This window comes from Nyctereutes procyonoides, unplaced genomic scaffold (genome assembly GCF_905146905.1).
Source record: "Nyctereutes procyonoides isolate TBG_1078 unplaced genomic scaffold, NYPRO_anot_genome, whole genome shotgun sequence".
In the NCBI taxonomy this organism is placed as follows: Eukaryota; Metazoa; Chordata; class Mammalia; order Carnivora; family Canidae; genus Nyctereutes; species Nyctereutes procyonoides.
Window position 1 is genome coordinate 17,498,886 of NW_026575147.1, and position 25,961 is coordinate 17,524,846.

General features: G+C 53.9%; 1 protein-coding gene across 1 annotated transcript; it reads right to left on the reverse strand.

Annotated features, from left to right (window-relative positions):
• Positions 1–426: 426 nt before the first annotated feature.
• LOC129501385 (D-3-phosphoglycerate dehydrogenase-like) lies at positions 427–23,042 on the reverse strand. The gene is made up of 11 exons (XM_055312500.1): positions 22,867–23,042; positions 21,058–21,123; positions 17,221–17,275; positions 17,022–17,120; positions 9,026–9,158; positions 8,410–8,558; positions 6,788–6,940; positions 3,799–3,931; positions 2,742–2,872; positions 1,626–1,863; positions 427–728 (listed from the first exon to the last, which is right to left on the reverse strand). Exons 1-11 carry the CDS (start codon positions 22,869–22,871, stop codon positions 574–576), a joined length of 1,317 nt encoding a protein of 438 aa, XP_055168475.1. The 5' UTR covers positions 22,872–23,042; the 3' UTR covers positions 427–573.
• Between the last annotated feature and the right edge of the window lie 2,919 nt (positions 23,043–25,961).

Sequence of the window (25,961 nt, forward strand, 5' to 3'; positions counted from 1 at the left end):
TACCACCTCTGGACTCAACCGAATTCACACACACCCCACCACACCCAGCGGCCTCTGTGTGCCGTCCCTCCCACCGAATGGGGACCGCTGTGCCAAAGGTCTGGGTTTTAGCCCTCCTCTTGGGCAAATCACCCACCCCGGTCCCTGGCACGTAGTGCTGTGCGTGTTGGCTGGCATGTTTATTAATGTGCGTGTATATACCAGATGGAAGGGATCTGACATACCGAGTTGACTTCCTGTAAAAATGCCTCTGACTAATCTGAGAGACAGACAGGAGAGGGATCCCTCTTCTGAGCACACAGCCAGGCAGGCACTTTGCCCACTGCCCCCTCCCTCCACACCACCTACCCTCCCTGCTGCCCACAACTCGGCCCACGGCTCCCCTCTGGTGGCTCCTCAGGGTAATAACAGAGACACACAGGGAGATTGGGCGCAGGCTCTTTATTGGCTGCTTATCACTCCACTGTAGGGGTCAGCCAAGGTCTGCAGAGTAAGCAGTGTCAGCCTGAGGATTGTGGGCCTCCTCTCTCTGGATCCCAGTGGCCAGGTTTCTTCAGAAAAGCCCCCCAGAGCTTAGAAGAGGAACTGGAAAGCCTCAGTCACATGTTGCTTCCATGCTTCCAGGCTGGGCAGCAGGGAGGAGATGCCCATGACGTGCCAGGTCTCCCCATCTGACACCACCGAGGTCTGGTAGGACAGTAGCTGCACGCCTGCCTCTGCCAGGAGGCCTGGGAAGTAGACGGGAAAACTGCTGATTGGCACAAGGCAGGGGGGGAAGGAGAAAAAGAGGCTGGGAATCGGGTGGGAAGCCGTGGGCCTCTGTGATCAAAGTTGCAGTGGAGGGTGATGGGGTCAGAAACAAAGAGCTGAGAGATGGAAGAACAGGGCATCTGCCCAGCTTCCCTCACTACTCAGAGACCCTTTAGGAATCCCCTGACCATCGTGCAAGGTAGGGAAGGAATGAGCCAGCCACAAATTGCTAGAGCAATCTCCTGCCATGCCGGGCATCAGATTTATCCAGACCAAGAGCAAAGGAGAAAAACAGGGAAAGTTCCTTTGGTCAGTTGGCAAGGATGGTGAAATTAGGCCTTTCGAGGTCTGTGGACACAACCGCCAAGCCCGGAAGTGCTCCAAAACTCCCAGTGGGCCGGTGCCAGGGTCCTGAGGCAGGTTCAAGATGCCCCCAGCTGCTGGAGCACCCGCCAACATGCTTTGTTGCAGTCAGGCTGGCCCCCAGGGCCTGCGGTCAGAAGAAAGAAACCTGCACGCAAAGGCTCGGAGTTCTGAGGCACAGCCCTGCAGGCAGGTGCACACTGGGAGCTGAGCATGGTGAGCAGGCGGGTAATAGGGACTCTGGGGCTCTAACTCTGCCGCGGGGCTCTGACACAGGAGAGACGGCGCTTGCCCTCTGAACTCTGTATCCATTTCCCAAATGTTCTGGAAACGGGCAGGACAGATCTTCTGTATGCTACAGAAATGTGCTGAGGGATGGGGTGGGACTGAAGGAAGCAAAGGTCCATGAGGCCCAATCCCTGGAGAGGCCCCCCCCCCGCCACACACACACACACACACACACACACACACAGCCTCAAGGACACGGCAAGCCCTACGAGACCCCTCCTCACCAATCATGGTGGGCAGCATCTCAGGATGAGACGGCTGAGCCCGGAACAGGAGCAGGGGCAGGCCCCTGCGCAGAGGCACTTCCGGTCTGAAGACAGCTCCGTTGAGCGCGTGCAGCACAGGTGTGGTGCCCTGCACCCAGCCCGCCGCCTGGTAGGGGGCACCTGCCAGGGCCACGGTCAACAGGCATTCCCCAGAGCCCTGTTCCCCGGGCACAGCGGGGCGGTGGGAGGTGGTTACCTGCAGGGAGAAGGCGAGGACGCACAGTTATGCCTCCCAGCTGCGTGGCATCTCCCCTCCGTGTCCACCGAACAGCCGCTTTGCGCAGCGCCAGCCTGGAGGACACGCTCAGCCACTGAGGCCGGAGGAGAGGGCCCAGGGCTCTGCCTGGGGCCCCTGAGCCTTCGCCCCCGGGACAGCCAACGCCCTCCCTCAAGGGAGGGCAGGAGAGACCTGCGGGTCCAGGTGAAGGCTGCGAGCTGGAAGGAGGAGGAAGGGGGCAGCCGGGCCGCTCCGGCTCACCGCTTCCCGGGCAGATCAGTGGCCCAGTGCAGCGGGGAGCAGAGGAGGGGAGTCACGGGAGCTCCGCTGCCCACTGCCCCTGCCAGCTGCCACCGGCTGACACGCAGACTGTGATCTAACAAGGGAAGCGGCGGGGAAGGCACCACAGGGGAGGCGCGGCGGCTGCAGGCGCTAAGCAGCTATGCCGGAGCTTCCAGAGCTGGCAAGCTGATCTAGAAACTGGGTGCCGTGGCCAAAGGAGCCCGGGATGGAGCCAGAAGGCGAGCGTGCTGGGCGACCCCCAGCTGGCGCCGGTCCAGCCCGGCTCCTCGTGTTCCTCAGCTGTGCAATGGGGGCGCCGCGGCCGCCGGCCGTGCACGGGGCACGCCTGCACAGAGCACCTGCAGGAGTATTAGTTCACTCGTAGCAACGCTCGGAGCAAGGCGGCACTCCCGCTTCACGGACGGAGGGCTTCGGGCTGCCCGTCACGGGTGCACGGTGTCAACAGCGGGACCTGCCCCGGGGCTCCCACTCCAGGAGCAGGGGGCGAGCAGGCTCTGCAAAGGGGGGAGAGGGGGGCGGGCGGACAGGAAAGGAGCGGGTTCCGGGCCACGCACACTGAGCCCGGCCTCCTGCACCAGCAGCTTGGCGTTCACCAAGTTCACATCCGCCGGACTGGAAGTGTCCTTTAGGAGGCCGACAATGACTGCAGGGCTTAGGCAGTTGCCAGCGTTCTTCAGGGATGTTCCTGGGGACAGAGAACCTACAATAAGGTGCTGTTTGTTGAGCAGCACAGGAGCCGGCGGGCACTGACACCCAGCTTTGGGTCAGGGACTCCTCACTGCCCCGGGCCCAAGCCCCAGCCTGCGGGCGAAGTTCCGCTTCCCTCTGGAAGGCACCCAGTTCCCTGCCTTGCTTCCTCTGGGGATCCCGCAGCTCTGACCTCCCCTATTTCTAGCAGTGCCCAGGTCTAACCACCCCCAAGCTCTTCCCACGTGAGCAGATGCTCAACGGGCCATGAGGGGGACCAGCCTCTGCAGGGTGTAGGAACTAGAGCCCTGCGCAGTCTCTCACTACATCTGCCTACGCTGGGCCCGCTGGGAAAGTGGCCGGAGCCTGCATAGTCGCAAAGGGAGACCGAGGCCACTCTCTTTGCTCCCACCCCCAGCTGAGCAATGCTCCAGGGACCGTCAGCTCGCCTCAGGACCCACCTTACCGTGTCACGGGGCACACCCTGTCCCACCACCCTATCTGGCACACCTGCCCCGACTCTCACTTTATACGTGAAGAACCCAGGTTCAGACAAGGGAAATCTCACAGCAGGCAAGCCACAGGGTCAAACCCAGAATCAAGATCCTGTCGCTTAAGCTGGGACTCCCTCCCCCAATCCTACTGCTCTCCCATGAAACTGTCTCTCATGGAGGTTTCTCTTGCATGCAGAACACGTGCATCTTAAGAATACTGTACAATCGTGACTTGTGAAAATCACACATATTTCTTAGTATTTTCTGGACCGTCCCCTCTGTCCCCATTGGGTAGTGAGTGAGCCCTATGCAGACAGAACGGGGACTTGGCGTCACAAGAGCTATGTCCAGTCCTTTCCCAGCCCCTCGCTGTCTGGGACCTGCTACAGACACAACCCTCTTCCCTCCCTCTGCAGTGTCCCCAACTCACCCTGTGTTACCACCTGGATGGTCCCTTTGGGGGATCCAGCCCAGGCTTGCATCAGCGTCCCCAGAGCTTCTGCGAGACCAATCCAAGGCTTGGTGTGTGGAGAGAAGGCACTGGTAAGGGCCTGGGCATTCACCTGCACAAAACGGGGAAGCAGAGCTGAGGTCGGCACGAGGCAGGGCAGGGCTCCTGAGCACAGCTCCACAGTGGGGAGCAGAAGGCACAGGGCTGTCCTGGTTTCGGGTGCCTGGGGTGGGGAGCGTGGAGACAACTTCCATTAGCCACCACAAGACTTCTGCCTTCAGCTTGGGAGAGCTGTAGAGCCAGAAAAGAGCACAAAATTGCCAGAAGGGAGAAAGAGGCATTTCTCTGCACCCTACCCCCACAAACTGTGCCCACCTCACCCCTTACACAGGAGACCGGTTTTTCCTGAGATGATGGGTCTGGACACCACAATAGGAAGGTGGTCTTTGACTTAACATGTGTGGGGAGTCACGGATCACTGGGACCTAGAGGGGTAGGTCGCTCCAAGACACCTTCCCTTTTACTTTACACCTCAATTAAAAAAGAAAGTGGGGGCGCCTGGGTGGCTCAGGCGGTTAAGGGACTGTCTCTGTCATGATCTCTGAGTCCTGGGGATTGAGCCCTACATCAGCTTCCTACTCAGCCGGGAGTCTGCTTCTCTCTCTCTCCCGCCCTCTGCACTTCCTCAGCACTGGTTCTCTCTCTCTGTCAAATAAATAAATAAAAGTTTAGGAAAAGAAGAAAGTGAGTGTTTACACTGTCATTAATCACTTTGACCAAATATCACAATTTGCAAAGCTGGTTTCACATATTTTTAATTAATTAATTATTCATTCATGAGAGACACAGATACAGGCAAAGACACGGACAGTGGGAGAAACAGGCTCCTCGCAGGCAGCCTGATGTGGGACTCAATCCCGGACCGGATTACGCCCTGAGCTAAAGGCTGAAGCTCAACCACTGAGCCACCCAGGTGTCACTGGATTCACATACTCTTTTTTTTTTTTTTAAGATTGATTGATTGAATGATTGATTTATAATAGACACACAGAGAGAGAAGCAGAGACACAGGAGGAGGGAGAAGCATGCTCCATGCTGGGAGCCCGACACGAGACTCGATCCCGGGGCTCGAGGATCGCGCCCTGAGCCAAAGGCAGGCGCTAAACCTTACTGAGCCACCCAGGAATCCCCTGGATTCACATACTCTTAATGATCCTATCACTCTTCAAACCTTGGCCCATGTGGAGTCAACCAGGAGGCCTGGCAGGCAGCTAAAGGAGACAAAAGCCACATTTCCTCCTAAAGCTGTAAGTCTAGGGTAGGGTCTGGACGGCGGGACCGTCCCAACAGGGGCTTGATAACAAAGCCAGCTTGTCCCGGGTCACAATTTCAATTCCAGTTTGTGGTTCAAGATGGTCTGGCTCTGAATGAAGCATTGGGCACTTTTGTGAGTCAAACTGACCAAGGAATCTAAGAAGGATTTAATTCGAAACCTGGGGGGTGATATAAATCAAACAGGCTGCTGGTGTTGGAAATGGCCAAGGAGGCAGGCAGCCTGGCTTGGGGGCTCCTGTGGTAGGGCTCCTCTGCTCCTCTCCAACAGGATACAGAAAGGACCAGCGTGAACCAGGAGGCGGGACGAAGGAAGGCCAGTGCCGGCAGCAGAGATGAAGGGCCATGGGCCAGTGGGCTGGGCTGAGCCTGCAGCCGCTGGAGGCAAGTGTCCTCCGGGCAGCACCTGTGGGCAGCGCCTGTGGACTCGGGGATGCTCACGGCAGGTCTAGAGAACCAACAGGAGGGCTCTAAGAGGCAGGCGCCATTGAGCACCAACCAGACCCTAATGTGAGTCTGTGTCTAACGTTACAACCAAACCGGGAGAAGATGCAGAGAAGAATTAGGGAGGGACTTCCCATGTGACACAACTGTCTTTCTTTCTAAAAGCCTACTGGAGGACAACCAGTCACTTGGGGTGGAGACTTAAATCTGCCCCAGTTGAAGGCCTTTGACCAAGAGAGTTTACTTCTGGTATAAGATGGGAACAGTCTATGCTTCCATTTGATGGAGCTGGTGGTAAGGAGCCCCCTTCATGAAAAGGCCTGGACTGCCACCTCCACCTACGGACTCCATGGTAACCCCTGAGGGCTGCAACAGTGAGGGCAGAGGCCTGCCCGGCAAAGGGCTGCAGAGGGACAGGTCCAGCCTTGCCTGGCTGGCAATGGCCTCAGTCCCAGCACGTCACCTGGGGAGAGCTGCTCAGAAGAGAGATGTGCAGAGGGAGTGAGAAAGTGTCCCCCACACTGAGGAGCCATGAGATGCACAATAGAGAAGGGAGAGGCACAGGTGGACGGGCCACGTGTTGTGTTTGAGCACCGTCCTGTGGGTCCTTCAGGGGAGTAGCTGGCTCCCCTACTCTCTCGGGGCGTAGCAGGCAGGGTGGCCCGGAGAGCTGGGCTATCACACCAGGCCTGGCAGGCTGGACAAAGCACCCTGTGTCTTTCCTGCTACTGCTCTGTCCTCCGCAATGAAAATCCCCACGCCGAGGGTCAGCCAGGAAGGTCAAGGACCAGCCCCAGCCCCCACCCGCCATCCCCACGGCGTCCAGCATCGCCCAGGCCACGCTCCTTCATTCTCAAAGCATGTGGAGAACAAAGGAGCCTTTCTCTGGAGCCTGGACCCTGGGAAGAGCCACAATCTCTGCACCAAGGCTACAATACGGCAGGGCCGAGCCGCCTGCCTCCCTGCAACCAGGCTGCAACTAGTAAAGCTAGGGACAGGGGGGCTCCCGCCGCCCCACCCAGAAGCCTGGCTCCAGAGGAGGCCTTATCCTCTGCCCCCAGGGCTGAATCTGGTCAACACACCACTGCTCACCAGAGCTGTCACCATGCCCCAATCCGGACACCACCCGCCCTCCCGGGCCTCGGCTCCTCCCTCCGACCTCCCGGCCCCAGGCCCACTTGGCCATACTTACGACGCCTGCCAGAGATTTCCCCTTCACCATGTCCACAAACTGGATGGCGATCTCTTCCCCGCAGCGGCTCTGGGCCTCCTTGGTGCTGGCGCCCAGGTGGGGGCAGCTGATGACGCGCTCATGGTCCACCAAGGCTCGGTCCCGTGGCGGCTCCTGCCCAGAGAGAGACAACCTCTCGGTCGGCTGCCCAGGGAGGCTGGAGGAGAGGCGTGGGGCCGAGGATGCCTTCTACTCTGGTTCTGCTAGAAGGTTCTACGCCTTCTGTCTCTGGTTTCAACAGCCGGGTTCCTCGTCAACACCTCTCTACAGCAGAGTGGACAGGGCTAAGGACAGGATGCACATCTCGGCTCCCCCGCTTAGACCTATGTGCCTTTGGAGAAATCTCCACCTCTCTGAGCCTCGGTTTCTCCATCTATAAAATGGGTGAATACTACCCAGAACAAAACACTGTCGTGCAGACTGCACCCCAGTAATACAGGAGGTTCTCAGCCAGTGAAGCTACTGTTTGTTACCGGTTTTTCCCTCGAGCTCCCCCTCGCTCCTGAATCCTTGCAGCACTTCCAGGCCCTCTGCACAGCTGTCCCATCCTGGCTCTCACCACGACAGGTGGTCCACCTGGGCACCTCTGCCCACCCCCTCTGCTCACTGAGCACAATGTATTGCCCCTGGAATGTCACTCAGGCCTCTTGTCTGGCCACCTGGGCCTGTGAGTGCTGTGCACTTGGTAACAGGTGCCACGAGAAGGCCAGAGACAGGCAGGGGAAGGTGCTGATCAGGGAATGTCAGTACCAAGAGGGCCAGGCGCACGTCTGCCTTCCAGAAGCTTACCAGCTAGTTGTGAAAGATGACCAGGAGTATAAACCCTGTGTGCTCAGGACAGGGAATACACAGTGAGGGCAACACAGTGCTCAGAGAGGGCCGGGGACGTGCCAGGGCCCCACCGCAGATAACCAGCAACCCTCCAGTGCCTAAGCCAAAATCCCTGCTCTTTGCCCTGGATCTGTGATGCTGGAGTCCAGTGGAAATGCACTGTCCGTCATTCCTCTGGTGTAAGGTGGGGGGGGTGTGCTCGGGCGAGCAACGACGGGGTCTCTGGGTCCGACAGAGAGACTGGGGAGAGCAGCCCCCCAGGGCACAGGGGACCCCTTCTGTCCTTTCGCCTCAGGCTGCCCTCCCTCCCCAGAAGACACGAAGGAAAGGAAAGCCAACAGACACTGGGCAGAATGTCTTTGGCAACGGGATTCATTTCATCAGAGACCTGGGTCAATAATTAAGAGACCTTAAACCCCGCCCCAAATGCTCTCTCTCTGCCGCAAACCCTCAGCCTCAGAACGGATATGCTGCACGGTCCTCCCTGCAGTCATCAACAGGACACCAGCCCAGGGAGCCTGGGACCAGGACCTGGGTCCTATTTAAAATCTGAGTTTTGCAAAGACCACACGGCGGCCTGTGCACCGCACTCCGGAGGGCTCCCCAAACCACAAAGGCGTTATTCTTGGCAGCATAATTCCTCCTGAGTGCCGTGGAGGCCTCCTTAAGGCAAAGACCTTCTTCGTGCACACTGGGCTTTCCCGGTCCTGGGCCCCTGTGCTCACCGCTCCTCTCCTCCACCAGGCACTCACCTCTGTAAACACGTCCAGCGCGGCACCAGCACACTGGCCAGACCGCAGGGCCCGGAGCAGGGCCCCCTCGTCCACGATCCCTCCCCGAGCGCAGTTCACCACGCGCACCCCCTTCTTGCACTGGGCAAAGGTGCTGTCGTTCAGCAGGCCTGCAAGGAGGGAAGGGCTTTCCTGTGGCACCGCTGCCCGGGACCCCAGCACCAGTGCCAGCAGCCCTCCCTGCCTCATACCAGCTCCTTCCCCACACGCCGACAGCCTCTCTGGTCTCACCTCTCCCTTCTCACAGGCTCGGGGGCAAAGGCCCTGTTGTGGATTTAGACCAAACTCAGTCTAGAAACATCCTAGAGTCCCTGAGATCGTAGTGTTTGGAGTAAGTCCCGGAACCAGAAAGGCCAGCAGCGGCCCCAGCAAACACCATGGGGTCACGGGTCGTACGTGTCGAGCCATGCATTTCCAGCTAGCTCATCCCTCCTCCGTGTGATGCAGGATCAGCTAGCAGAGCATCACTCCATGCTCGAGGGCCCTAGTCCGCATGCCTGCGGAGGCCCAGGCTGAGGGCCCACCCTTCTCTGGTCTGTGGCTTCCGTGGCCGACCCACAGGCAGGGCCGCACATACCTGTGGTGGAGGGCAGCAGAGGTGTGTGCACAGTGATAAAGTCGCAGAGAGGCCAGATCTCCTCCAGGGGCAGCTGCTGGACACCAAAGGAGGCCGAGACCTCTGGTGCAATGATGGGGTCATACCCTACAGTCTGGTCAGAAACGAGAGAGAGACGAGCAAATGTCACTGTTCCTCATTAGTGCTGGTATTATTATGATGGAGGCCATTTATCGGGCTTTTACCAAGTACTACTGCTAAGTCTGTCCAAATACGGTAATACAGCAAGGGTTGATACTGTTCTACTTTGGAGCTGAACAAAGTGGCGCTCTCTATTTAGGAGGGGTTGGCCCAGAGTGTGAAGGGAGTTTGTTTACCTCCAAGCTCTTAAACATGAACAGATGCAAGAGCAGCGTGTGTGTGCGTGTGTGTACATGTGCGTGTGTGAGGTTGGATAAGGGGGAGCTCAGAACCCTTAGCAAACAGGGAACCCAGGAGAGGCAGGACAGCTACGTGGGGAGCAGAGACACACTACACTAGCAGGGTATAACCAGGCGAGAGAGGACAGGTTGGCCACAGCCGAGGACCCTCAGGGCCAGAGAACAGGCAGGGGCCCTGACTCGTGCACAGACTGAGAAAGAAGTAGGTTGGGGCAGCGGTGCAGAGCAGGGCAGGCAAGGAGACCAAGACCGGTCGCTGGGGAGGAGTGCTGACCCGCCAGCGGGCAAGGTTTGGTCCCATCCTGAAGTGCCTTTAAGAAGGCTCCAAATGCATCTAGTCTCGGAAGGCATAACCTGGTGACTCACCACACAGAGGCCTCAATGACTGAGGACGGATCCTTTCAACAGGGCAGGAGTGACGGGGAATAGGGAGCGAGGATCAGGAGGAGAAAAAAAGGAGGCACCAAGGCACCATAGAAGGCACAGGTCCCAGAAAGAACCTTCCTCAGGGCAGATCCCTGCCTGCCCCGATTTACCAACGAGGAAACGAAGGCAGAGAGGTGAAATGATTCAACCAAGGTCGCATGGTTGGCAGATGGTCGAGTGTGGATAAGAAGAATGTCTGGATTTGGAAGCCTGCACCCCTGGTGCCCACCCTTCTAGGTGGGGTGAGGTCAGGGGGCTCACAGCCCCACCTGAGCAACCGGGTAGAGTCGATGGAAACATGTCCTGTATCAGAACAGTCTCGGGCACCAGTCACACATCTCCTCAGCAAGGGCAAGCCTCTAAAGGTGATCAAGCCAGCACCAGCAGCTGGGATTCGAAGAATCCACAACCACCAGGACGCAGCCACCTCTTGACACAGCAGAGACATAATCCACTTTCTGTCTGGTCACCCCGGGAGGCCCGCCGCGGCTCCCTCCTTCGGCTTGGCCGGGGCCGCAGCACCCACTGGGGGAAAGAGGCGTAGGAGCCTTAACAATCTCAAAGGCATCCGTGTCCTCAAGAAGGCAGGACGCAGCTGCAGGAGCCAAGGGACGGACGCTGACCCAGGAGACCTGGACCTGGGTCCTCAGTACTGAGTGAAGGAGCTGGGTGGATGATTTCAAAGTCATCGCCTGCTCCAACACTCAGTAATTCAATATTCCTTGAAAGGACAGTTCTCTTAACCCTGAAATGTTAGGGGCGAACCCTAGAATGTTCAGAGGTGGCCTGGCACTGAACAAAAGGTAACAAACAGAACAGAAGGCCTAATACTTGAAACCGCCATCATCTCTGTGTGGGGGAACTCATTTTTGTTCTCCTTTATGCTTTCCTGTGCTTTGTAATGCTTCCCCTGCTCATCAGGAATTTCCTTGTGGGAAACAGAAACGTCATCTCGAAAATACTGGCAAAGAGGATTCCTATGTAACAAATTCCGCCCTTGCAGAGAAGAGACTGACATGGTCATGAATGAGGAACAAGTTTCAGATCACATTTTTCATCATCAGCCTGTGGAAGAAGCAAAGCCAAGGGGGAGTTTTTGGGGGAGAGGCTGTAGGATTGAAAGCTCACAACCACCAGCCCCAGTGGTCATTCCCCCTCAGCTGTAACCTACTCGTTTCCAGGGGAACAAGCAGCGTCCAGGGGAGGAGAGAGGATCCCTTACAAGTGCTCTTTGTCTGCCAGCTCAGGGGCTGCCTGGAACAAGGGCCCTGTTCATCTATAATCCAGATGTACTTGGTTCACGTGAGCGGGGGAGGACGGGGACCACCAGCAGAGGCCACAAAGCTGACCCCGATGGAGGCGAGCTCCCGCCACTCTGGGGCTTGGGGCCCTCGGGAGTCCAGAAGCAGCATGGAGCGCTGGGAGGAAGGGTCCCGGGGGCGGAGCCGGGCCTGGTGCCCCTGTGCTGGGTGCCTGCAGCTGGTGGGGAGCGGACGGGGAAGGAGGGGAGCCGCATCCTCCACAGCGGTCAGCAGGGTCTGACTCAGCTGCCTTTCTCTTGTTCGGCTGCAGACAACTGCAGGGCAGAATTCGGCTGAGAAAACGGTTTTCAGTTTTCACTCGGGAGACCCAGGGCAGATGGCAGCTGAACACGGCTAGGAGCTGGGATTCTTACACCAGGAGACCACGTTGCGGGGAGTCGAAAGAGTATATCGTTGGGCCCAGGGGAACAATGTCTGAGTAGGGTCCTAACGCACCCTAGAAAGGGTCAGATGTCCCGATACTCACAAGTTGCAGCACTTCCAGGTATGTACCCTCTGAAGACTACCCTACGGAGGAGCCTGAGGGAGACCCACCAAGGGGTTCTCCACCTGAATCCCGGCCTCAGGACAGGCTCCTAACGCTGGGGAGCAGGGGAACCCCAGCTTTTCAAGTGGCGCTACAGAGCCACGTCCTAGCTGGTGTCATAGAAGGCAGCCTTGTGAGGATGACTACACCTCCCCTGGGCCTCTGGCTTAACAGTGGATGCCTGAGAGCAAGGAGGCTTTCACGGTGGAGGGGTTCCAATAAAGGAGCCTCATCATCACATCTCCTACTGCCTCACAGCTAATTCTTCTGGCTGAAGATGAGAACTCTCTTCCTTCACACAGTGACATCTTACTCAGAAACCCACTATAGAAAACGATCAGAGCTGCAGAGGTGAAGGCCCAGAGCCCTACCACTTACTCTCTCTCTAGGGTCCCATCCCCATGTCCCTAAGGTAGCTTCCCAGAACTTGGGGCTCTGGGAAGAATGTAAAGAAATCAGTACTCTAGCGCAGTAGGAATTCCAGTTACCAGACTGAGCTAGGAGCATCCTGAGGAGATTTCATCCCGAGGAAGGTCGAGCACAGTGACAGAGCAGAGACCGTCTAACTCACCTGCATCAGGCATGACGACAGTGGTGGTGATGCAAGACAAAGCGTACTAGACTGGAAGTCAGGAGACCTGGAGCTCAAGCTGGACTCCACCATTTACCAGTCCTATTATCTCAAACATATCATATAACCTTCCTGGGCCTCAGTTTCCTTGTCTGTAAACCTGGAATAAGAATATTGACCCTGCAGGGGTCACTGCAAGCACAGTCTCTGACACAGTAGACCTCAGTAAACATTAGCTGGGCCTGAGAGAATTGGTGACATCTGGTGCCTCAGGTTCAATGTCCATCCTCTGGGATAACTTCAGAGTCATCACAACACGGCCACCAAGAAACTGTTAGGAGATCCTGGCCTGTTCCTCACAGGAAACCTTGGTAAGAGAGTGCAAGGCTCAGCTCTTGGCTGGCTTGGCCTGCTAACACTCTAGCGGGCATGCTGGCATGACTTGAATGAGCTGTGCCTCCAGAGTGTACAACATAACATGTTCAGCAAATGGGTTGAGAAAAAGCTTCAGGCAGAAAGAACACCACGGAGCATCAGACTCAGATGACTCACACAACCAGCAGGCTGCAGATGGCCAGAATGATTCTGACACCCACATCTGTGCCATGTGGCTCAGAGCAAGTCAGGTAGCTCAGGTGGCACGTGAAGATTCCTCTCCAGGCCTGTCTGGTTGGGATGGGGGCCTAGGTGGGCTTTCTCTCCCCAACACACACCGCCCCCGCCAGGTGCTGTGGGAAGCCAGGTGGCTGAGCTCCCTAGCAGAGCTAAGGTCTAGGATCCCCGCTTCCCTGAGTGAGCAGATAGTGACAAAGAAAGGACGGGAAAGGAAAGGGGGCAGTCCCTACCCAACGTCTGAGCACAAGAGGGACTCTGTTGATTGCTCCTGTGACACAAAGGGGTCAACTCTTAAATCACGATGTTCTGGAAGGGTTGGATATTAGTTACCCAGCCTAATTCGTGACTAACAGCCTAGGGGACAGATTATAGCCCAGGGGACATCCCAGGACCAGGGAAGGAAGGGGTGATCAAAATCATCTTCACGTGCTTTGCAGCACTGCCCGAGCCACCCAACCAGAACTACTCAGGGTGCCCTATGCCTTCTGGTCCCACTCTGTCTTTAATAACAGCGTGCCCACGAGTTACTGTAACAAACCACAGTCCTTAATAATTTTACTCTATTTCCTACGATCACACAAAAAAACTGCCTGCTAAAGACCATTCCGCAGATAAAGAAACTCGTAGCCCGTGGGCAATGGGTGCTCAGAGATATCACAGCTTTAAAGGCCATCTGCTTCTACCTCTCTGCCCATGCTCACACCTCGTCCTCACATACCGGCCAAGTGCTTAACCAGTCTCATGTGGAGTATCTGCAGTAGTGGGAGACTAACTCTCTCATTCCATTTGGGGCCAGCTCTGGCTGGAGCTCTGTCCCCTATGGCTTGTACCTACTGGTCCTCCTTGGAGAGCATGACTCTTCTATAGAAGAGCTAGTTGATGGCCTCCCAAGTCATGACGGGGCTGTGACCCCAGTGCCTTCAATCCTTCCTTAGGAAGTACAGACCATAAGGAATGTCACCGTCCCTGTGCTGGAAGTCATACTTCTTTTAATGCTACCAAAGTCACATTACCTTTTCTATTAGCCATGCCACTGTGAATCACACTGCTTTTCTGTCAACCCAAGGTCCCCTCCCCTAGAAAAGCATTTTAACAACACCTCTACATCCAAATGTATTTGGTTGCTTTGGGGGCCCATATAGAGGGTCCTGGTAGGTATCTTAGCTCAACTTCTTATTAGGATGCCCAACCTTGCTAGCCTTCTCACATCATTTAGGATATGATTCCACAGTCTTAAGAATTAATCACCTCCCCCTGCTTCCTGTCACCCAGACCGCTGATGAGAAGGATGGATAAGGCATAGCCCTGCATCATCCTGTACCATCTCCCTTCAGACTGAGACGGAGCTTTCCTTCAACCCGTTACTAAGCCTTCGCACCAAGATTACAGTCTCCATCTTAACCCCAAGGGTGTCAGGGAAGATCTCACCAATGTCTCACTAAGTCCACATTTCCAAACAATCTAAACATCTGTCCTGGAGGAAGAAGCCAAATAAAAGCAATTCGTCCACACAACAGAAGCCCATGGAAGAGTTTACAAATAGGGTAAATTTATTTATTCCAAGATCTACGTTTTACCACCATGTACAGTATTGTATTTTCTATAGGCATAGACCCCCCCCCCACGCACACACACAATGGGAAAGAACTCTATGTGTTCCACATAAATGCACAGAAAAAAGTCCGAGATGATACACAGCAAACTGATGTTACGTCACAGGTAACTGGGAGCAGACCAGGATTGGGGTGGTAAACAAGGAGATGAGGATCTATATTTCAATTTTTGTGAAAATCCCTTCACCTATTACATGACTAAAATACAATTTTTAATCATTCAGGTATAAGACCCCTAAGGATGTCCATGACGATCGGTTTAATATTGGTTTCTAAAGAGAGAACAAGGCCAATTTAAAACAACTTGTGCTTAGTGAACACTGATCATGGTTTCCTGACTGGATGCTGATAAACTTTTTTCACAGCCTGTTTTAGAATCTTCCCTCCTTGCGCTTTCGAAAATCTTGCTTCCCCAACTGTTCAAACACCAACTGAGGAGCTTTGGATGATGCAGGTCCATAATCTGTCTGCCCCGAGGCAAAATTCATCTGGACAGAGATATCAGTTAGGAAGCGCAAAGTGAGCCCTGAGCATGAACAAAGGCCACTTGGGCCACTGCAAAATGACCGGGGCTGCTGGCAAGGCCAGGGGGCGGGTGACCGTTTCAAGGTGTGTTTCAGCGGTTTATAAAGATCATGTCCCAGAAGCAGGATAGCCTACAGGGACCGGCCAGAGATATCCCGACAGAAGAACCCCCGAGGGGAGCAGTGCCATGCTGCCACATACAAAAGCATGCAAACCCTCAAAGTCACGCTGGGAATTCGGGCGTGTCGTGTGAGGTATGCCTGGACACACAGAAGGACATTCATGAACAGGTTCTAGACATTTCTGATCAAACACATGTCTGAGGGGTGTCAGCCACTTCCACTGAGATGCTCAGAATCCATATCCCTCCAAGCCTCTCGGGAGCAGCCTGGCAGCAGCTGAGTAGCTGAGCACAGAAGCTTACTGATCACGTCCCTTACTCAGCAAACGAGGTGGGGCTTTTTGTCTGGGTAAGTCACTCCCCCAAAGTCTCAAGTCCTTGATAATGAAGGCTCCTGAGCAAGCAGAGTCCAGTGAGCTGTGGCGCTGTGGGGAAGGGGAGGGAACTTAACAGAAGAGCAGCTGGGCCAAACAGCCTGTCCCCAAGTCTCTGTCTCATCAATGAGGCGCTCACCTGTCTGAGTATGGCACTCCGAGTTTTACTTAACCCCCGGCCCCTGATTTTAGAGGATCAGAATTCCAGGTGAGCTAAGCCTTTACTTTAATCCCTCACAGAAGAGGAAGAGAAAGCTCTCCTTGCAGCACGGGGCACCTGGCCAGCCCTGCACAGAAGGGACTGGCTTTGGTTTGTTCTCATGATCAGTGGATCCTGCTGGGCCACAGCCCCCTCTCCGGGATCTAGAGCAACGTGCGGAGGCTTAGGAAAGATGTCTGGCTGATGTAAATAAGTGTGTGGGGGAATAAGGACAGGAGGGAGAGGAAGATGTTCCGCGTGGTGTAATGGGATGCCCTCCTGTTTACCTTCCACTGCTGGAGGCCTCAGCAAAAATTCACAAACTCCTGACATCAATATAAAAATTAAGGGTTAATCCGTAGGGTTCCCTTTAACTCTATGAAGCTGGGGGGACAAAGAGAAAGGGAGGAAGGAAAGAGAAGGGAAATGCCAGAGCAGCTCCATGTAAAGTTTTCTAGAAATGATCTGATTGTCAAAACTGCTTTTTTTTTTTTTTTACGTTTAACGAAAGCCTTCCTGGCGGCAGTTTGAATATATCATCCCCCCCACGGCAGAGAGGGCACGAGGAGTGAACAAGGAGATGTCTGCTAGCACACCTAGCCACCCTGTCACCCGCCCCTACAGGTCCCCTCCCATGGCTCTGGGGCCACCGCTCTGCGAGGTCTCCTGGCTTGGCCTCAGGGTGTGGCACTGCTCTCGATGACAGCCTTCCCTTGACCAGAAGAACCACTGAGTCCCCAGAACAGGGTAAAGCAGGGTCCTGGAGGGAAACAGGGGTCAGGGAGAATTTCTGAGAAATGCGTGAGGTGCTCCAGCCACCACGGGATTAACATCGTGTCACGGCATTTGCACAATCATCTTGCCATCTCTTCTGACTGTGGAGTGGAGCCAGAAGGTGGATGGATACCGGCTCTGCTATAAGGCTACAGATGTGCTCCTGTTTGTCTGAAGTATCACAGGCAACAGACGCAGCAAAGCAAAGAGCCCTTGCGGCAGCAGAGGAGAAGCAGCACAGGATACGAGCTCCTCTGTTCCGCTGGGACTCAAGGCAATTACTGCCCCAGAGCTGAGGGACCTCCACCAAGGATGCCCGGACTCTGAGTTCAGGTGTCCAGAATGGCAGGCCAACATCCTGCCTCCCCGGCTACACCGCCTACTTCGTTAGAGGCTCTGAAGGAGGGTCAGCCCCTCCTAGGAAAAAGCCTTTACCTTTTCTCAAGCAAACCTGCCTCTGTCAAAACTGCTGCAGGGAGCCCCACACCAAAGGGCCTCAGCAGCCTCTTACCTTCATCCCAAAGGACTGCATTCGAGTGGCCACCTCTCTCCCAATTCTGCCCAGGCCAAGAATTCCCAGGATCTTCCCATTTAGCTCTGTTCCCATGAACTGCAACCAAACAAGCAAGAGGCAAAGCGGCCAGAGTAAGCCCCAGGAGTGAGGCCTCGGGCGCCGAGCTGGGCGGGACGAGGCAGGACTGGCCGCTCACCTTCTTCCTTTCCCACTTGCCGTCCTTCATGGAAGCTGTCGCCTGGGGGATGTGCCTGCAAGGACAGACAGGTTCAGTGGGCCCACATGGGAGGTGATGTGAGGTCTGCACAGCCACCCTCTCTGTCAGTCAGTCATTCCCAGGGCGAACCAGGCTCAGGCCTGGGTACAGAGACCCGGAGCAGAGCAGAGGAAAGCCTGTCAGGCACACCTGATGTGGGAGCCCCAGGATTTCTGTTCCCAGCTGGGAGTCTGAGAGTCAGTCAACTGCTGAGTGACAAGCATGTAGAAAGCAAGCACCAATCCTCCACGGTTCACAGGGATAACAAAATGGGGGTACTGAGGGGCTCTGAGAACATCCAGTGCTCCAGAAGTTCAAGGATTTTCATTTTCCTCTTTCATCCAAGCCTGCAACCTACACTTTGCACCGTATCAGCAGACAGCTGGGTATTTCCCCTTCCTCGAGAGTTCCTGAAACCCCAGCAGTCTCAGGCTGCACTGGAATGGGGGGAGGGGATGCTATAGTCCATACCACCTCTTCTCCAAACCACCCCCAACCCAGCCTCTCTCCTCTGATTGGTTAACACGGGGGTGGGGGGTCTGAGTCTCCATGTGTTTCTGGAAGGGACGGAGGCAGTTAGGGCAGAGTCAGAGGTGAGAGGACAAGATTACGTCACGTGGGATGTGGTCACCCAGGCTTCTCTGGAAGAGAATCTGGGAGACGGGAAACAATGTTTAAAATGTTTAAGGAGTCCATGCTCTATTTTAGACACTCCATGAGACATGCTTGGAGATGCTTTAGCGCATGTAACGCTCACAACAACTGCGTGGAGACAACTGGGGACTCAACATCTTGCAGGACATCACCCCATCGGAAGTAGTTGAATGGACTCAAAGAACATTCCCAGCAGGGAGCCTCCTCTGTATTTAAATGCAGTTTTCCTGTAGGCCACAAAACTCAGAGTGGGGTGTGTGTGTGTGTGTGTGTGTGTGTGTGTGTCCGGGCGTGCGTAAGAGGGAGAGACTCCAACATAATGTCCCTGTAGCTCCATCGCTGAGTTCTTATAAAAAAGCATTCTCTCATGTCTACACATCGCCAGGACATGCTTCCATCTGCGAGTCCAGCTGACGGGGGATCTGTGCTGCTGGGATCTCGTGGGCAAACTCCCAAAGCCTCAGTAACAAGCCTCCTGGGGAAGAAGCTCCATCACCGGATGATGGGCTGCTCTGGCCCATCATCCTCAGTAGAGGGTCCTCGTTTCAGGAATGTCGCAAGGACAATGACTTGCCTTGAGGAAGTGCCCCCTTCTCAGCGAGGCTAGCCCGCTCACCTGCCCCTGACCAAGTGAGACAGAGCCCACCCGGCTCCTCTCAGGTCTGGCTCACGTCCTGCTCTCGGCCCTCCTGGCCCCACGGTGCCATCTAAGAGAGATGCATGTGGCACTGTGGGGCATGGGATAGCAGGCCGCTCAGGGATCCTCTCCAGGCTTTAGCACTTTGGGGTCCCCACCGGGCCAGTTTGGGGAGGACCATGATGTGGGGGAGGGGCATCCCAAGAACTGAATGGTAGCCATCCTGACTTAGAGAAAGAGAAGGTAAGGTGGGAGAGATGACTTCAAAGCAGGTTGCATTCTCCTCTTTCTTTCTGTGTCATTTTTCTGCTCCTAGACCTCAGGAGCCCCTGCTGTGAGTTCAAAGTCCCCCACTGTGAGGCCCATGCAGGCCCCCTCTCACCCACATTGCTCAATGCTCTCAACCTTCTGTCCAGAACTCCCACTCTGCTGTTGCTGCCCTGCTGGAAAAGCAGTCTGAGCAGACACACCAGAAGGTGTGGGAGACTCCATTCCTCCTCAATAGGGTGCTTGTTTCTTAGTTTTGATGCATCTTTGATGAGAGAGGTCATTGGGTAAGAGGTTGGAAATGGGCCGCTGTCTTGAAATCATTCCACTTTATCTACTCTCTTAAACAAAGCTGGTCCTGCAATAGGAGAAAAATTATTTCTGGCTCCCAAGCCTTTCCTTCCACCTCCAGAAAACCAATGAGAGAATTAAATAGATAGAAAGCTGACAGATCAGTCCCTAACTCAAAAACAAAACCAAAACCAGCACTGAATTTAATAGCACAAGTGAAACCAGGGCATCGGGCTTCTCTGGGAGAAATACGTCCAGCCCAGATGTTGTGGGAGATCCAGACAGCCAGCTCCCGGACCCCGTCCTGGCTGGGTCCCTTCTGCTGTGCACGCTGCCCATGCTCTTTGCTTTCTCCAGTCTCCTCTCCTCTCTTCATTGGCTAGTGAGTAGCAGTGAGGACTTAAGAGCTCAGGTAGAAATCTTGGGGAGCATCAGAACAAAGGTCAGCTCCTCCAGACCCCGTCCCAGCAGGAGGGAGAACAGGTCTCCAGAGGGGAAAACAGTAATTTCTTGGCCCCAGAAGCTTCAGGCCTGAGTAGAGAGAGAAAGAGCCCTGGCTGCCTGGGTCCCCTGGTTTAAGCATCCCAGGCTGTGTGAAGGGACCTAGTGAACTCCCTGCCCTGTCCACCGGCCCCTCGCCCTCCCCACTGGCCACACAGGTGCCTGAATTGCCTACTCGACAGCAGTGCTCAATGCCATCATTTTCTACCCAATACAGTAAGACTCATGTACATTCTGTGCTACATCCGGTGGTTCTTAGGCTGTGCCCTCTACTCAAGAGCCCCACACCCCCAGAGTTCCTGCTGGAAGAGCAAGACACTTCCCCACTTGAGTTCCCTTGTGTTAAGAATCCACAGGTTGGCACAGGGATCCCAGAGCAGTTCTTACTCCATCCTATCACAATAAAGATCTGAAAGGTTAGTGACAGAGGTAAGCCCGGGGTCAGAACAGTCAGTGAGGGACACAGCCCAGTGGGGGAATCCAGAGAGAGCTTCCTTGATGAACTAATACTCGAGCTTAATCTTGAAGAACAAGAGTTACCTGGATAAAGATGATGGGGAAGACTTCAGCTGAAAGTTATGTATTGATATTTCAACACTGGTTCATTGATTGTGACCAATGCACCATACACCTTATGATGTGAATAATACGGAAGACTGGGTATGACATATGTGGGACCTTCTATCTTTATGACTTTTCTTTATATCTAAAACTCCTAAAATAAAAAATTTGTTAAAAAATCCCTATGCCAAATTTCATCCCATACCAACGAAATCAGAATTTCTGGGGTGCAAGTCAGGCATTAGGATTGTTTCAAGATCCAAGATGTTATCAATGTGCAGCAAAGTCTGGGAACCTCTGGGGTATGAGAAGTCTCTGAGGCATGGAGGTTGCTACATTTTGGCATTAATTCACTCAATAATGTTCTGAACTAAATAAAAATGTTACGTGTTCCCTCTATTTTATAACCTGTGTGAAGTTGTATTTTTAATAACGACTGTAATAAAGTACTGGAAAGACTCGGAAAAGAAATGATGATGGAGAAGGATATTCCAGGGAGCAGAAACCATATCTGTGAGGCTTGGAGGTGCAAGAAGCCAGAGGATGGCGTGGACACAGGAAATGACCAAGGAGGAGAGGAAGGAGGCACATAATCATTTTCTCGGTGAGCCTGCTCCCAGGTAAGGAGCAGCCATGCCGAACACAGCACCCCCCCCCCCCGCCCACTCATTTGTGAGAAGCTGTCTGACCTTTGTGTGCCAGGACCAGTGTATTGAATGTCCCATAAAGATGGGTGGCCTCGAAAATTCTCGACTGTCTGCACAGTGTCAGGCTGAAGCGTTTCTACCCTTCTTCAGGGCACGTTATTTGGGGAGTCGTAATCATGGACACAGAAGAGGCTGGCTCTGCTGAGAAGATGGACTTACCTGGCCAGGCACATGATCATCCCGCAGGTGAGCTCTGCAGCACTCAGGCTGTTCCCATTGGGGGTGCTAAAGATGGAAGAGGAGAGGGGATGTCAGTGCGTCCAGAGCCCATCTTCCCACTCCTGTCCCAAGAGAAGGCCGTGAGTGAAGTGTGCTCAGGCTCCTGCCCCCTCTGCTCACCTGCTCTTAAGTCCAACCCCCAACCCGCAGGCCTCCAACCTGGGCTCTCCGATGGACACCTGCCCTAAACCCAGGGGAGGGAAACCCCCTTGCCCTGGCTGCATGTTTCACATGGAGGGACTTCAGTTAGAGAAACACACTTGGCCTCCTACCCAAACTCCCTTCTCCCAAGGCAGAGAAGAGTCTCATTCGATGGGGAGATATGTGGGTGGCTCAGCATTTCTCTTCCCTCGTTTCAGGATCCACCTGCCCACCGAAACCACAGATTCCCGCTACTCTATGCCATTGATCTTACTGAGGCTGTGCAGAAGATGTGTGAGCAAGCCCATCAAACTCACGTCAGCCCACTGCCTACACACCTTCACCTAGTTGCCCAGCCCAGCCTCTATCAGTGACAAAGCTAGGATTTTTATCTTCACCTGTTTGACTTCTCCTATCTCTCAACAAGTTCCAAAGTGAGAACGCTTCCTCACACCTTAATGCACAGGGCCATGTTGACTAGGCCCATGCTGACTCTGCCCATTTCACAGAAAGGAGAATAGAGCTGAAACCCATGAATCAATTTTTGTTTTTTCAAAAGCTCTCTCACTCCTTTTTTTTTTTTTTTTTTGTTTTTGAACTGTTTATTAACACACGTTTACCTTTTTTTGTCCTTTTTCGGATCTTTTCATTTCTGGAAATGAAAGTTACAAGGAGGAAAAGGCAAGAGATCTTATCCCCCCCAAAAAAGTCAAGAGTAAAGGATTCTCAGAGTTTGTCTTTCTACCGAGCTTCCTGCCTAACCCTGCGAACAGGCTGTACTAGGATGTAGGAAGGGGTGCAGGGCTGAGGGCTCTGCCTCTGTGTCCAGGGGAAGAATGTAGGACGGGTTACCATTTAACATTTCTTCGGTTGGATGTTGACCTCAGTCAGATGACCGGTCAGTTCACCCATGCTCTATAAGAGGAGAGAAAGGAGGGGAAATTTTGGGGGACACTGAATTTCCTGAGAGAAGGGAGAAGGCTTGAGGACGAAGAAGTGGGCAACAATGACCTGGCCGCATCATCTAAGGGCCAGCCGGGAGCCAGGAATGTGTGGCCCAGCCCTGGCATGCAGTCACAACCTCTGTTCTGAGTTTCTGCAAAAACAGCCCTCACCCTTCCCTTCTTGGCCCTGGAGTGTGAAAGAGAAACTGCGATCCTGGCTGCTGAAGGACGAGGGCAATGAGGAAAGGAAAGGATGTAGAGCCGCTCAACTAGCAAAGGCTGTGCATCTGCACAGGGCAGAAAGCAAAGCAGAGCTAAGGAAAACCCTGCTCCAGACACAGCAGCGGAGGGGGAGGGGTATCCCTGGAACAGGGGATGCAGGTGGATTCACTAACAAACATTCTTCTAATTCCCCAACCAGGCTGCAGCGCAGATGTCTGTGGGGTGGGTTTGTCCAGTGATTTGAGATCACAAGGACCGCCTCCTCCTCCAAATCCTGGGGAACCAGGACGCTGTGAGCAAGACCCGACTGTCTGGCCTCCGCCTGGACCAGGCATCCTTGTGGGAGCCCTTCTTACTCTGACCCGGTCTTCACTAACCCAAGTGTCCCCCTCCCCACTCGTGGTGAGCCTCTACACCCACCCCCGGGGGCTTCGCGACTTACTTCATGACCAGAATGCCCTTCCTGGTTGCAGCCTCCAGGTCCACATTGTCCACGCCTGTGCCAGCCCTGCCCACCACCTGGAGCTTCTCTGCTGCGTTGATGACGTCAGCAGTCACCTTGGTGGCCGAGCGGACGATGAGGCCTTCACAGTCCTGGGGCAGAAGACACTCTAGGTCCACAGCCGGTCTTCAAGACCGCCTTGCACCCATTCTGCCAGGGTGGGAGTTCCTGCATGCTGGCCGACTTCGGACGTATGCGTGCAGAGAAAAGAAGCAGACAGCATATGCATCCTAAAGGGTCTGCCATCAGGCAGGCCTGGGGTCAAATCCAAGCTGCATCCCCCATGAGCTAGGATTCTGAGGTTTGGCTGCCTTGAGTGTGTGAGGAGGAAGTGAGAAGTGATAGAGAGAGCGACGGACATGCTCTCTGGCCCTCCTCAGAGGCCATCACCTCCTCCACTGGGCCCCAAGAATCTGGCCTCCTCAAGTGCTTTCTCCAAGGCCACCAGCACCCTCCCCAAACCTTAGGAATCTGCCTCCCACAGCGGTGGCTGCATGCTCTCCAGCAGTCCACCCACCTCGTGCTTGCAGGCCCCAGGACAAGCACAGAAACGGCACTACCAGACTTCCACAGGCACAGCCTTCGCCATGGAGGGATCTCCCTCAGGATTGTTACCCTGTAGTCTCTCCACACTTTTCCCACAAGGGTGGTGTCCCTCAGACCAGCTTTCTTTGAAGCCAGGAAGTCTGAAGAGTCTCCAGTCAGACCAGTACAGATGTTCATTCAGAGCTCACCTGACCCAGGTAGGGCATCTGCCTTTGGAGACTCCCCTTCGACAGACCCTGGTCCCACATCCTACATGGCCAGGGCCCACCAGCCTTCAAGGTCGCTTAACACCCTCCACTACCCCCACTTCATTCAATTGCATCACCGATCGAGATATTCAAGCAGCACCTATTGATGGCGACTCTACTGGCGGCCTATCTCTGTGACCCCTCAAGACCCCTGCACTCCTGGGTACCATCCCCTACTCCGGTCAAAGGTCATCCTTCCAAGACTCCACTCCAAGATGCCTGTTCCTCTACTCTCTGTTACGCAAACTGGAGGCCTTTGCAAATCCTCCCCCTTCCACAGTGCAGTGTGCTGTGACTACAACTTTCTTTTCTCCAGGGCTCTGCAGTCCATTTTGGCAAATCTCAAAACTGCCCCCATTCTGCTGTCTACTGCTCTCTGCAGCTGCCTTACAGCTGGAAAAAGGCCACTGTTCTGCTGGATTTATGGCTGTTCTAAGCAAACTATGCTAACTCAGCAGTGGAAAGCCATTCACGTTTCTCAAGTTCAAACATGCCTCCTTTCCCAAGGAGGACAGGCTTGGCCTTGAGGGTAATTCTAGCATGGCTGGTGCCTCTGACATAAATCATAAGGAAAGTCCAATTCTCCAGGTCATTGCTGCTCAGCTAGAGAATGCAGGGAGCTGTCGGTTGGCACAATATGTGAGAACCTGATTTAGGAAATGTCTATTTAACTTTTGCAAATTAAATCCTAGTGCAAAAGGATGAGAACTTGCTAACTTTTTTCAAATATTGATTTATTTATTTTTGAGAGAGAGAGAGAGAGAGAGAGAGAGAGAGTGCACTCAAGTGGGAGGAAAGGCATAGGGAGAGAGAATCCTCAAGCTGACTCCCTGCTGAGCACAGAGGCTGACTGGGCCCTCAGTCCCAGAACCCTGAGATCAGGACCTGACCTAAAATCAAGAGTCAGACCCTCAATTGAATGAGCCACCCAGGTGCACCGGAACTTACTTTCAAAAGATGGACTCTTGCATGGAAAAGTTTCCCATTCTTTATCCTTTTTAAAATTCTGAGCCAAAAATAATAAATGTGCTCAGTAAGTTAAGTGCATTATTAGCATGTGGCTTATTGGCTATTTTTTTTGCTATTCAATAAAACAAAGAAAAATGTACGTATCACATATAGCAAGAATATTTTTTCATGAAACTTTACTGTGTATTGTACACATAAGTATGTATATACTGAGTTATGATGTATAATGAATTTCTTCTCGTGGGTCGTGGTCAAAGTTTAAAAACCACGGATACATGGTAAGATTTAAAGGTTCCTGCGTATTAGGTTTATTTAAGATGTCAGATCTGCTGACGGAAGAGGAGTCCCTGGTCTAAGAGTTTGTGAGTTCTGAACATGAAGCTTTACTATTCTAAGCCAGGGTTTTCTGAACTTTTTTGAATAAGACTTATGGGAAGAAATATATGGGGACACCTGGGAGACTCAGTGGTTGAGTGTCTGCCTTTCACACAGGATCCTCGGATGGAGTTCTGCCTATGTCTTCTCCCTCTGCCTATGTCTCTGCCTCTCCCTGTGTCTCTCATGAATAAAGAAATAAAATCTTTTTTTTTTTTTAGAAAGAATGAAACATACGTGTAAGTTGTGATTTTATACTCACAAACTACACAGACAGCACAACTGCCCATATAATTGAAACCAATTTCCCGACACACTACTGATTGTGTAACTATCTGCTTTGCTTCCTGGTATTTCTTATTCTGGTTTTTAAAATGCTAATCATGACCCATTAAACCCACTTTGCTCCCCAATACTGTACTGTGACTTGCGTGGAGTCTGAAAAGCACCATTCTCAGGGGTAATTGTACTTCCTGACCATGGAGTCAGTGAGAGCAAACTGTGCCTGCCCAGAATACCAAGGACTGGGAAGAGAGGCCGGGCCTGGGCAGGCAATGAGCTCCAACTTCTGTCAATATGAAAGACTTAATGGGAGAGGGCAGGGGCCACCAACTCAGACACCTCCCCACCCAGAATAAGAAGACATAGTGTGGACACGAGGCCTCTCCAGGTTGAGTAACTGGTATTCTGACGTGAACGTTTTACAAAGACAGACAGGAAGGCTGGGGGTTCCCAAACTGCCCAACGAGGCCGCCAGCCAGTAACCAACAAACACCCTCCTCTCCTGCCAGGAGATTTCAGTGCCTTTAATATATCCTCCAAATTGCTGCTCCAGATCCCAGCAATCCACCCAGCCAACTTCCCAACTTCTCGGAACCCCTCCACTAGAGGAGAGGC

What these genes read in the sequence shown, in the direction of transcription:
- LOC129501385 (XM_055312500.1), bottom strand. An exon ending in TCTGCTGCCCTCCACCACAG is followed by an intron (nt 8,559 to 9,025) that starts GTATGTGCGGCC and finishes CCCTCCTTGCAG; the next exon opens with GCCTGCTGAACGACAGCACC. An exon ending in GATGCTGCCCACCATGATTG is followed by an intron (nt 729 to 1,625) that starts GTGAGGAGGGGT and finishes TCTACTTCCCAG; the next exon opens with GCCTCCTGGCAGAGGCAGGC.